The sequence below is a fragment of the Phyllostomus hastatus genome, unplaced genomic scaffold (genome assembly GCF_019186645.2).
Source record: "Phyllostomus hastatus isolate PE091 unplaced genomic scaffold, TTU_PhHast_1.1 phas_contig_948, whole genome shotgun sequence".
In the NCBI taxonomy this organism is placed as follows: Eukaryota; Metazoa; Chordata; class Mammalia; order Chiroptera; family Phyllostomidae; genus Phyllostomus; species Phyllostomus hastatus.
In genome coordinates, this window is record NW_025333993.1 from 2868187 (window position 1) to 2880755 (window position 12569).

Consider the following 12569-nt stretch of genomic DNA (forward strand, 5'->3'; position numbering starts at 1 on the left):
CCCTGCTCTGGCCCGTGCTGGCCGCACACGGGACGGCGTCTTGGGGACGGCAAACCTGGGGCACACACCTGCTCGTTTACCTGAAAGCCTCAGTGTCCCCCCCTCCCGCCACTCCCACCCCGCTAGGGTGCTGATTCTGGGAACAGCTCCTGGATTTTAGTTCCGCCTTCCCTCGGGAGCCCTGGAACTATGCTGTGTTCACTGCTCCCTGCGCTGCATTGGCAAATGTCTCGGCCGCTTCGGAGCGGAGCTGGGCCTGTCCTGGAGCGGGTCAGGAGCGTGATCCGTTTGTCACCCGACTGAAAGCCCTCCGGGGGTCCCCAGCTCCGGTCGAACCCCGTCCCCGCCCCTCTGGGCCACTGGCTCTGGGACGCCTTCCCTGCATCCTGTACAATTTGGAGGCATCGGTTCGTCGCTCCCCCTACTCGGTATTCCCGAGACATGCTTCTCTCACTCCGTCCTGCGGTTTCTATAAATAAAGTTAGTGGTGGCTCGAGCATCTTACTCATCTCTTCCCTTTCCACTTACAAGATCCCGTGCCGAGGAGGTGAGCGGAGGCCCGCGTGCCCAGGTTCGCCCACACCCACCTTCTGGGTCCTTCCAGGGGGCACACGTGTGACCTCCGGCACGGGTGGGGCTCGCCCCTGGGGCTCATGGGTTAGGCCGCCAGGCGGGACCCACGTCCCCGGGGCTCCCAGCTCTGCTCCTGGTGGGACCGCTGCATGGCGTCCCCTGGCTTGTCGGGGCTCCGATGACCTCGTCTGGCCTTTGTCCCCACAGCTACAGGCGGAGCAAAAGGTCCTGTTCAGGCAGCCAAGTTGTTTGGGGTGCCATGACAGGGTTCTGGACTTTTCTTAAAAAATACATATTTTAGGAGGAAACTGAGAGCGACATATTAGGTCAGAATGAAGCAGTTAATGTGCTGTACTGCTAACTGCTAGGCGACGGGCACAAGGAACTTAACATGTCGTCTTGTCTGTTTTTTTGGTGCATGAAAATTCCCATAAGGAGCATAAAAAAGCTGCAAGACAAAAATCACAGGGACGCCTGACGGGCTGTGGCGTCTTGGGTCAGAGCAGGTGAGTCTGGGCCTCCCGCCCGGGCTGGGGATCAACGGATGGTCAGTGAGCTGCAGGAGCCCCCGATGCTGACCCTGGCTCGGCCACAAGGGGCCTCGGGGCTCCGGTGCAGTGAGCTCCCTGGGCCTGGGTCCTTCATCTTTTTAATTAGGAGGAGGGGGTAACGAGGCTTCACAAGAAGCCTTGGGAGCAGTGCGCGGTGGCTGAGCGAGAGAGGGCTTCCCTGGGCGGGAACCTGAACTGTGTCGGGGGTCATCCTCCCTCCGCGCTCCCCAGCCCTGTTCCCGGGCTGCACCCGGTCCCCACCCTCCTCCCTTCCTCCCCTCGCCCAGCTGGCGATCCCAGGCAAAGCGCCTGCCCTTCGGTTCCTTGTACCACGTTAAATGCGCCCAGAGAAGCGGTTGGACCCTCTGACAGCCCGACCCTGAGGGGAGCGCAGTGGGGGTCTCCTGGGCACGGGGGGAGCCCAGGCTGGGGGTGGGGGGGCTCTTCCCTGCAGAGGACGTCCTGGATGCTGGGCGCTGTCCTTCCCGAGGTCCTTCTGGGAACCGGCTCTCGGGGGCCCTCTTGTGGCAGCAAAGGGAAGTGGGTGATACTAGAACAAAAGGAAACAAAAACCACAAACCCGGCCTCAGCCTCTCAGACACCTACCTGGTCAGGTGCACCTTGCAGACCTTGGGCAGTGGGGCCCCATGTTTTCTGTCAGACGGTGGCACAGCCCCTGCCTGGACCCTGCGGCACCCCCGGCACCCGCCCCAGATCTGCAGCGGGGGCTGAGGTCATGGAGTGAAGACGGCCCTTGGGGGCTTGGGGGTCCCGAGAGGCACGGTGGCTGCACCCCGGGCACCTGGGGCGGAGGTCAGCTGGGGTCGGCACGTACCCAGGACGGGACGGACACACAGGCCAGCGGCCGACACGCCTGGGTCTGGCCTCCATGGTGTCTCTCTCTTTGGGCCTCAGCTTCCTCAACTGTTAAGTGACTTCTGAAGTCACTGCCAGCTCTGGAGTTGTGACTATGTGACCACAGTCCAACCTGTGACTCTTCCACCCAGACTTGCTTTCCTTCTGGCCCTCGGCTGCTGCCCTTCTTGGTGTCTCCTGACGCCCCCCACTTCCCCTTCCCTGTGCCCCCTGAGTCACCTCCAGCACACCACCCTTGTCCTGGCCAATACCGGCCCCACCTCCAGGGCCTCTGCTCCGAGGACCCCTGGCCACCGGGTCCCCACCCCTGAGCCCACGGCGGCTGCTGTCCCCTACCGCTGCACCCACCCAGGGTCCGGCTTGGCTCTCGCAGCCTCACCCCTTCCCTTGCCCCTTGCTTATTCCTCCTCCCTCGGCCCCGCTTGTCTGGAAAAATCCCGTTCAAGTCCCTGGGTCTGCAAGCTCTTCCCCTGCACGGTGGGCTCCGTCGTTCCCCAGATTTTCTGCACGGCCAGCCCGTCCTCAGAGACGACCCTCAGACATAGAACGCCATCTCCCCTCTCCCGCCCCACGTCCCGGCTTAGTTGCTCCCAAAGACACGTGGGAAGCCGCCCGCCCTTGCTTGCTGAGTTAGATGACAAACAGTGAGGTCAGAGCCACATGTACTTCTCAGGGCAGGGAGGGCCCAGGGGCCGTGTCTGGGGTGCTGGTCACGTTCTCTCTCTTGCCCTGGCGGCTGGTCGCACAGCTGGCCACGTGCAGCCACCGGGCACAGAAGCTGCAAGGGACTCCCAGGCCAGGGCCTGGCTCTCTGTGACGGGTGCAGAGAAGGCAACATGGACCCTCAGTCTTGGGGGTCGGACGTGTTTATGGAGTCAACGCTGTAGCCCTTGCCCGTAGGCAAGCCGCCGGACTCGCGGGTGTCCACCGAAGCCCCCGGGTTTCCTGGTGCAGACTCAGCCGATCCGTGGCCCTCAGCCGCATCCACTTTGAGGCAGAAAGACAGGTTTTGGCCAGAATTGGCTGTGTGTCTTGGGCCATAGGCTTAGTGTGACTCCAAGTGGTAAGAAGGTAGACCGAATCGATCATGTTTAATCCTGGTGGATCCGTGCGCACTGGCACACACCTGTGCTGTGTCCCAGCCATGACCAAGCCACTGGGGGCCGTCAAGAAACCACCAATGAACAAATCCGACAGGCAGAGGAGAGGGAAAGGTGTTCAGAACAATTCCACAGAGGCCTCCGGACGGACAGGGGGAGAATGAATATGAGCAACGCAGACAGGTCACGGGGTGCTTCTCACCTTGCTCACTCATGTGCACTCTTCCTGCTTGAGGCTCGTCACCGCCCTGGCGTTGGTCAGCACATTGGCTCGCCCTGGTCTGGGCCCAGCTCCCCCTTGGCTGCTGCCTGGGAGGGGAGCAATGAGGAGGACCCTTTGGATGGGTGGGACACTGCCTTCCCGGCCCAGGTGTCTGGGCCGTTCACTGCCCCCAGCTGGCTGGTGACAGGAATCTGCAGACCCGCTGAGCGCCTTACTGCAGCCGCAAGGCTCTGAGGACGGCGGTCTGACACCGGCGTCTCCAGCCCGAGCCCCTTCCATTCCTCAGGGGCGCCCCGGATTTCCCAGGGGCTCCAAGGGCAGGCAAGGCACAGGCCAAGGCTGAGCAGCCACACGCTGCCTAGTGATGGTGGGCCCATGGGGTTATAGCAGCACTGGAGGACTCTTGTTCTGCAGTGACTGTGTGGCCACCGTAACCTCGTAGCACAGGGCACTGCTCCCACATGGCTGGCGGCACTGGTGCCCACAGCCCCACTGCACTGTCTGTTGTATAAACGTGCAGCACACGCAACTGCGTAGGACACGTGGCACCTGATGATGATGACAGACGACTGTGTTTGTGGCTTATCTATTTACTATACTGTTCTGACTATCGTCATTTCAGGGTGTGCTCTTTCTGCTCACAGAGTAAAGCTGGCTATGAAACGGCTGTGCCACGCTGGCCATGGCTTCCATCTCGTGGTCCACAGACTCCGTGCAGCCGAGGGCACGGGGTTGTGAAGTGAGCAGTCGTGTCCCGGCGAGGCCCTGTCAGTGGAAGGGGTGGCATCTCCAGACACTGAGCTCTGGGGTGTTTGTGCTGGAACAGCCCTGGAGCCGAGACCCTCGTTTTACATGTGACGGGCTTGGGGGGAAGATGACGGGGTGGCTGAGTGGGCGCAGGTGTCCCTCCAGTGGTGGATGACAGCTGGGACTGGACGGGGGCAGGTGCACCATGCGGTGAGCGCACCCATGCCACCCGAGGGTGCACTTCAGAATGGATGCGTGTCCTTTGTGTGCCCTTCTGCTCGACACAAACTAGAGCTCCGGAGAGCAGGAGCGGCCGCACGGGCCGGGCCCCAGCTGCCGCCGAGGGACTTGAGGACGCTTTGGGGTGCGGCTGCCATGCGGAGAGGCCCTGAGCCTCTTTAGGCTGCGGGTGCAGCGACCCCACAGAAGCACATCTGACTGAGCTGGCTTCCACTCAACATGCACCGGGCCACAGTGGCCTGGAGGCAGACGGTACGCGTTCTGACAAGTGACAGGACGGCCAGTGCAGGCCGAAGGTAGAGCTTCCCCGAGGGGTGGGGCCGCCGTGGTTACTTGCAGAAAAGCTCAGGTGGTGCGATTCCCAGTCGGTTTTCATCGATAGCCCCAAACAGTCACGGTGGCCCCTGACGGATCCCGCCCTGACCAACCCCTGAGCCCTCTCTCTGCTAACCCGGTGCCTCGCTCCAGTCGAGACCACGCAGAAGGGTGTCCTGGAGCAGGTGGGAGGGGCATCCCAAAGATTGGGAAATTCTAATGGGCACGTGCTCCGTCCCCTTCTCCCCTGCTGGAGCAGAGGGGGGCGCCCAGCCCAACGCCAGCCAGGGGACGCCTGTGCCCCGCTGCCCTCTGACTGCCTTCTCAGCTGCAGACGTGTCCCCCTCTGCCCTCGGTGTCCCACCTACGGTTGGCCCGGCGAGGACGGGACCCCCGTCGACAATTCACGCGGTGCCCACCGAGCTGGGTCGCAGTGAGCTCTGAGGGTGACACTCCTGCCCTGTCACCGGATTGATCCCGTTGGGACTGTGACTTCACGTCCGTCACCCCTGCCAACTCCTGTCCTATTTTGGGCATGATGGCGTCTGGCTCCCGCTGGAAGTTTCCACTGTGCCCGGGACCTCTGCCCGTGGGGACTTGGCACAGGGCTCTGCCTCGGTTGGCGTCCCTCTGCAGGGGCCGAAGGGACTGCCGGGGATGCTGATGGGCCAGGGCCAGCAGCCCTTCACCCAGCCTCCCTTAGCAGCGCACCAGGAAGTCTGCGCCCTCGGGTGACAACGAGCCCAGGCTGGCTGGTGAAGGGATGACAGAGGAGTGGGGGGCTGGGGCCGAGAGCGAGGCTGGCCCCACCTGTGCAAAGCTTTGAGGGAGGAGCTCAGAACGTGCATTTGTTCTCCAGCAGAAAACATGCCAGAACACACCGGAAAAGGAAGCCCACAAGGCAGCCATTACCCTCTACTGGCTGCATAATATGGAGGGCCCAGCGGGGGGGGGGGAGGGGGACCTTGTGAGCCCGCCCCTCCTCCTGGCTCTGGCTCTGGCTCTGGCTCTGGAGGCTGGTAGGACAGCGGGGCTCTCAGTTTGACCCGAGGTTCCCATCGTAAGTCTGTGCCAGGAGGATGCACGTGGGGCCTGTGCCGTCACAGGGGGCCATGCACCCGGGAGGGCCTGCGCTTGGGGTCGAGTGCTCTGCCACGGCCGTGGCTGTGCTGACATTCTGAGCCGTGTCCGTCCTGCATTGTGCTTCTTCAGTGACAGGTGGGACAGTGCAGCGGGTGCTGGGGGAGGGGACCGGAGCCAAGCCCCACCCACTTCTGTGACCCTTCCTCCCACCGCCTCCTAGGAGGAAAACAGGGAAACATTTCACATTTTCAGGACCTTGAACAGCACCGTCTCCAGCTGGTTGAGAGAGCTGTCCCACGTCTGCCTGGGACACAGGCCCCCAGAAACGGAAGCCTGCAGCTCAGCCTGCAGCTCAGCCAGCCTGCTCAGGGGCTGCCGGGTCCCCGGGCTCGGCAGGCTCACGGAGGCTCCTTGGGTCAGTGTGCATGACACACAATGTGAGCAAGTCACAGCAGCTTCTGCACACAAGGCCAGCTTCCGAGCCAGCCTCGCTGCGGCCACACGGCCACACGCACCTGCGGTCCACAGGCCGGGCGGGGCATGGTGGCCCCTCACAGCCAGAGACGCAGAGCCCGGGGGGGACACGTACCCACTTCTACCGTGACTGGGCGGAGTCGGGTTTTGTGTCTGCGGGATCCAACCACACACAATTAGGACCTGTTTTTTTTTTTTTTTTCCCAGTTCATTTTTTCTTGTAGTTGAGTCTCACTGGATTCTGCAGCTGCAGACTGGAGGGGCGGTGCTGGGTGTTGACCTGGAGGTGTCTCATTTAAGAGCTGCCCAGCCGTTCCGTCTCCAGGACTGAAGACTGCGGTCCGGCCCTTGGTCCTCGCTGCCCCTTCTCCAGCCCGCATCCCCCTCACCCGGCCACTGTGCATGGGGGCTGCACGGGAGAACCTCAGAGTCTTACAGTTCCGGAGAGGCAGGCCCGTGCCCATGTGAGTGCAAGCCCGCCTGCCACCAAAGGGGCTCCCTGCAGACCGAGGCCTCCCACCTGCTGCCCCGGATAAAGCAAAGCATTTTTATGTTCAAATCATACACTTTCCCCTTTAAGGTCAGGAGGAAATCCTCCAGTTGTGGCCCGTGAGTGTGTTTCGGCAAACTTGCTTTAAAGAACAGCCATCGGTCCTCCTCATTTTCTGCAGGCCTCCCCTCCTCCGGTGCCTTGGGGCTGTCCTCATGACCGCAGCCCGGGGGCCGGGGAGCCGGGGCGGCGACGACCGTGACCTGCCTCAGGCTGCCTGTCCCTGAACCAGACGGTGGCCGCTCCCCTGGGGAGGTGTGAACGTGAAGGGGGGCTCCTTAACACCGGACACCAGCACCTGACGGGGCCACAGAGGACAGAAAAGGGTTCTCCGTGCGTTACTGAATGGCCGGCTTCCATGTCTCATCCCTCCCCGTGTTCGTTCGATTTACTTGGGAAGTGGACACGGAGGAGGACAGGGCCGTGTGTTGAGCAGGGGCTGCAGCCGGCGGGGGCGCAGACCCCTGCGGGCCAGGCGGGGAGGGGAGCCGACAGCCGGGGCCGGGGGCCGGAAGCCGGGGGGCCGCGGGCTGCGGGGGACAACACACAGGACGGACGGAAGGGGGACACCTGTGAGCCGAGGGAACTGCGCCAGAAACGGCACCCAACCCACTTAGTGCTCACGGACTTCTATTTTTAGTGGCAGGGAACTTTAAACTGGGTCAGGACCTTGTGTCGTCAAAAAGAGCCAGCCTGCCAGCGAGGACGAAGGCTGGTCAGAGGACTCTTACCCCGTCCGGCCCTTCTCTGGCTTGCAGGGGCGTGAAGCCATGACCTTGGCCGTGCACCGACCCCTGCCCTTCCCGCTGTGAGGGCGGCGGCACCCTCTCCGTGCACGGGGAGTAGGGGGGCTGCCACACGGCCCCCCCCCCCAAGAAACACAGGCAGCCTGCAGACTGGAAGGTGCCACGCCAAGGAAGCCCAGAAGCCTGTGCTCGCCTGTGCGACCTCCAGTGCCGCCGCCGCCCCCGGTGTGACACCTCCCCGTGGAGGACCATCTCGGGACGTGCCTGACACCGCAGGCTTCACAAAACGTCCTGTGCCTGGGGCTTGCGTGGCTTCTGGCCTCCGTGTGGACAGGGCCCGCTCCGGGGCTGCATCCCCACGCCTCCGGCCCTCGCGGGCTCGGGCGGCTGGGCCCTGCTCCGGTGGGAACGGTTTCCGCTTGAGAAAACTGGGAAAACCAAGAATGAGCAGTTCTATTCGAAAGTTTTCTTTTACTAAAATAATGGAAACGGGAGCAGGAACAATCAACATTCCACGTTTTTTAAAAAAACCAAAAACACTTTATTTCCGAGGGCGGATGAGGATCCTCCTAGGCGACGACCAGAAAACAGTGGCCGTGGAACTGCGGGCCGGCCGGCCCTAATAAATAACGGGCGCCGCGTGTGTGCGGGGCTTCCGCAGCGCAGTGTGCGTCTCAATAAATAACCCGCTCGGGGCTGCGCAGCGCCAAGTTCCAGGCTGGCGTGTCGTGCAGTGGAACAAACTCTGCCCTGGGCACCCGTCTGCTACCGGCGCCCCCCGCAGTGGGCCAGCAGCGCCTGGCCCTCGGTGCCGGGAGGGTGGGAGTCCCCCGGGGGCTCTGGGCTGGTGTCCGGTGCCTCTGACCCACAAGGGCTTGGACGGCTTCATCACTGCTCACCGGTCACCGTGGCTGTCAGGTGGGCACAGAGCAGGAGGAACTGCCGGGGTCTTCGGGTGAGGGGGCGGGTCTAGGTTCTGTGTGCGTTTCTGACCCGGTGGTCAGGTTCTTGTCCTTGGGAGGTGGCTCTTCGCTGGTTGCTGTATGTGCCCTGACTGTCTTCCACACGGCATGTCCTGGTGTCCTCGGAGCCCCCGCCAGCGTGGCGCTCACCCCGATCTGAGACTCCGCCCCAGATACTTGAGGGGTGGAGGGCACCTGAGCGCCTCCCAGCAGCCCCTGCCAGGTGCCCGCCGCCCGGGCTGGGCTCAGCCACGGTGGCGGCGCGTCCTCAGCGCTGTCCCAAGCGCCACGGCTCGTCTAAAACAGTACCGGGAGTTCTCAGGGTGGCTTCCGTGTCTCTTCCAGGTGCGTGTGCAAAAGGCAAGAGTAAGTCATTCAACACAAACCCAGGATCCTTTCTTTGAACTTTCCCTTGGAGGACGATGGCGTGTGGAGGACAGGCCCAGCCTCCCTCTGCAGGAGCCGGCGGTCAGTGTTCCTTAAACCTGAGAGAAAAGGGCGACACGGCAGCCGGTGGGTGACACAGACAGCGGCGGTCAGAGGGCAGACGCTCAACCCCTGCCCTGCGCACCAGCCCCACCAGCCCGGCCCGGCCCAGCCCAGCCCAGCCCAGCCCAGCCTAGCCCAGCTTTCTGCCCCTGGGCAGTGGTCCTGCCGCCCGCCCCAGCCTCTGGGGACACAGGAGACAGGGCAGGCCAGGCTGAGGGCTGCAGCTGCTGCCATCTGTGTTAGAAAGCCAAGCCCCTGGGGACAAAGGAGGCAATTTCCCTCCCCATCACTCTCTCAGATCAGGAGGAGAGATTGCCAGGATCACACCCACCGAGGTATTTGTTAGGAAAGATGAAAGGGGAGCTGCCAGCCGCCCTCCCTCCTGGAGGGACAGCCAGGTGCGGGAGGCAGATAAGCCTGAGTGAAGTTCCAGAGCCGAGCCGCTCTAATTACTGGGGGAAGGGGCCGGGGATGGGGGGGGGGGCAGGGGGACTTACAGAACTTGGTCCTCTGTCGCTGACCCTGGGCAGCTCAGCTCCTTGTGTATGAGGCGGATAAGGAACTGCACCCAAACACAGACAAGGCCACCTGGTCAGGGCAGGGCCCCGGGTGCCGGCAGCACCTGTGGTCACCTCGTCACCTCGCAGGCTCGGCCCTGCCCCCGCTGCAGCCCCATGCCCACAGCAGCGGCTGCCGCTGACGACGCCCTGCGGGTCACTGTGTGGGGGGCGGGGACACGCTCCTGGCAACAAGGCTGCCAGGGCACATTTGAGCCTGTATGACCCTCGGGTGCGAGGAACGTTTACCATAAAATGAGCCCAATCATCAGACATCCAAACTGGAAAAAGAGTAAGGACAGGGTGACCCCCAGCCACGGTGGCACAAGCAGGGGACAGAGAGCCGCGCAGGCGACTGTGAAGGCCAGGTGAGCAGGCACGGGCCGCAGGGGGCTGAGCAGGCTGTCCTCGGAACAGCCCCCACCTCGGGCCCCGGGCGAGCCGCTGCTGCTGGCGGGCAAACTGGCGCTGGCCCCTTGCTCGGTCGGCCCCTTTTCCTGCACGGCCCTTTTCCTGCTGAAGGGCCCAGAGCCAGGTCACAGGTCCAGACGCATGACTGAGCACCGCCCCACATGTAACTTTTTGTGCCAGTGTTTTCCTGGTCTTTCCCCAGGGGGACCCCAGCGCCCAGAGAAGATCCCACCGCCCCCCATGGTGAGCAGTGCCCTGGGCTTTGAAACAACCCCTGCAGGACATCCTGTTTCTGGTGGACCCACTAGGTAGACGCAGAGGGCACCCTCCCACCCAGGAGGAACCTCTGTGCGGGGGGGCTAAGGCAGTGGGGGCTGGAGGAGGTTTTGAAGGGAGATTTGAACCCATGCAGCTGCGCAGGACCGAGCCTCAGCCAGGACATTTATTTCCTTAGATGCTTAAGGTTCGAGGCGGAGCTCAGAGTCCTGTCTGTGCGGTGTGAGCTCAGACTAGAGGGAAGAGGCTTTCCCCGCAGGTAAGACGCGGTCCGCTGCCTTGCTCCACCCAGGGCAGCGCTCTGGCTCTGCAATCTCGGTGGGAGGTGGGAGCGTGGGGGGCGGGAGGCTGGTGCTGAGAGCATGGCCGGCAGCAACATCATTGTGTCAGGTAAGTGGATCAGCATGAGTTTGAACCCTGATCTCCAGCTACTAGCACGGCCTGCTGAGTTGAAGCTGGTGTCTTAGCAACATCAACCCCACCAAGTCCCGAATGCGAAGAGTTAGAAGGAAGCGGCTCGTAATTATAAAAAGCGGACCATTACGAGCAAGGAAAAACAGGAAGACGCTGCTTGTCACAGGCGGGTGTGGGATAAGCTACAAACAGCCGCAACGATTCCGAAGGACCAAGCTCAGCTCCCGAAATGTGACGCACGTTCTGGTCTGTGCACTACTCCCGACAAGGGGACCCGCCAGCTCTGGGTGTCGGCGTGAACTGGCGAGGGGCAGCCCATGCGTGTGACAGCCCGGCCACCCGGTTGGACCACACGCCACGGACAGTCCCCGAGGCCGCCAGGCGGCAGGGCCGGGACCCACAGCTGGGGCCCCCGTGCGGTGCCCCTCTGCCCTCCCGCCTGCCGCGGCCCGCAGCAGTTGACCTGCGTCTGCGCTGCCCTTGGCTTAGACCAGAAAGAAACAGGGTCTTGGACAGGCTGCCGGGAAGGGGCCCCGCGACTTACCAGTAAGGCACAGGCGTCTGCCAGCATGAGCATGTAGAAGACGTTGTTCCACCCCGACGGGGAGATGAGCCCAGCCAGCAAGGGGCCCAGGGCTGCTCCTGGAACGAGGCAAGCGGGCACGTTGCTGCCTGAGGAGCCGCCGGGGACGTGACCGGGGCAGCACCCAAGCCCAGTAGAGACACAGAACGGCGCTCGCGCCCTCAGTGACAATTAAGCGGAAGCCGTGAAAACAGTCCCGTGTCATTGTCACCTGTCAGACGGTGAGGGGTGAGAAGCTTAATGATGTTCGGTCCTGCTGAGGGCGCGACTGGCATAGCCCTCTTTTAGCAGCGAGGCTAAAGTACGCATTGACATTAAAATGTCCATTCTTTTGATCGAATCATGCCACCTGAAATGCTATCCTAGAGAAACCTGAACCTAACGCTATGACAACATTATGCGGAGAAGCACGAGCGAGGTCTGGGGGCCCCGATCCTGTGCTGACGGCAGCGTCTGGAGTCGGCTCGCCGTGCGGTGGCTGCGCCAGGGAGCCCCCCCCCGCCCGCTCCCGGGGAGCACACACTGGCCGCGCAGCTCCTGGGAGGGGGCAGCCAGTCTGCGGCGCACTCTTCCATGGTTCAGAAAAAATATGCACGTGTAGCCGTAAGTGTGCATGTATGTGCACATGTGTGTTATAAATGTGTGTGTGTCAGAACGTGGGGGAGATAAAGCAAACATAGTGTGAGTTCTTTGTACTTGTTTGCAACTTTTCTTAAGTCTGAAATTATGAAAAATTAAAAAAAAAAAAAGAAAGCAAATATTCCTCAAAACGCCGAAAGCGGAGTGAGCATGCCCGTGGCCGTGGTCTGGTGACTTACTTTCCTGCAGGGGACTGGGCTGGGCTGAGACGCGTGTGCGGGTGGTGCACGGTCTGGCGTGCGGAGAAGTGTGGAGCGTCCACGCCCACAGGCCGTGAACAGAGGTCTGCTCTCGGGGACGGGGGCGACGAGGGGCTCTCCCCTTATTGCTCACGCACTGACGCTCTGTCGAGTGCTTGCAAAGGGCACTCGCTGCCTTTATAATCTGAGAAGCAACTGCACTTTTGCTTCCAAGTCTCAGAAGAACTTCCTGGTACACACAGTAGGCTGTCCTATACCTCCCAAACACCACGAAATGGACTGCAATTGAATTTAAAAAATTAGAGCCCTAGCTGGTGTGGCTCAGTGGACTGAGCACTGGCCTGCGGACCAAGGGGTCGCCAGTTTGATTCCCAGTCAGGGCACATGCCTGGGTTTTGGGCCAGGTCGTCAATAGAAGGGGAGCGTGTGAGAGGCAACCACACATGGATGTCTCTCTCCCTCTCTTTCTCCCTCCTTTCCCCCCTGTCCAAAAATAAAATTAAATAAATCTTTAAAAAAATTATAAACCCACAGAGAGAGGGGCAGAAAGAGACGGACAG

The 12569-nt window shown here is 62.1% G+C and overlaps 1 protein-coding gene across 4 annotated transcripts in view; it reads right to left on the bottom strand.

Moving 5' to 3' along the window:
* Nucleotides 1–7995: 7995 nt before the first annotated feature.
* Nucleotides 7996–12569, bottom strand: part of SLC37A1 (solute carrier family 37 member 1) — a 45857-nt gene continuing 41283 nt past the window's right edge. For all 4 annotated transcript variants that reach the window (XM_045852629.1, XM_045852628.1, XM_045852632.1 and 1 more), the window contains 3 exons: nucleotides 11132–11229; nucleotides 9427–9491; nucleotides 7996–8925 (listed from right to left, as the gene is read on the bottom strand). In XM_045852629.1, the coding sequence (XP_045708585.1) occupies nucleotides 8910–8925; nucleotides 9427–9491; nucleotides 11132–11229 (179 nt within the window). In that variant the 3' untranslated portion in view covers nucleotides 7996–8909. The remainder of the gene's footprint in view (nucleotides 8926–9426; nucleotides 9492–11131; nucleotides 11230–12569) is intronic.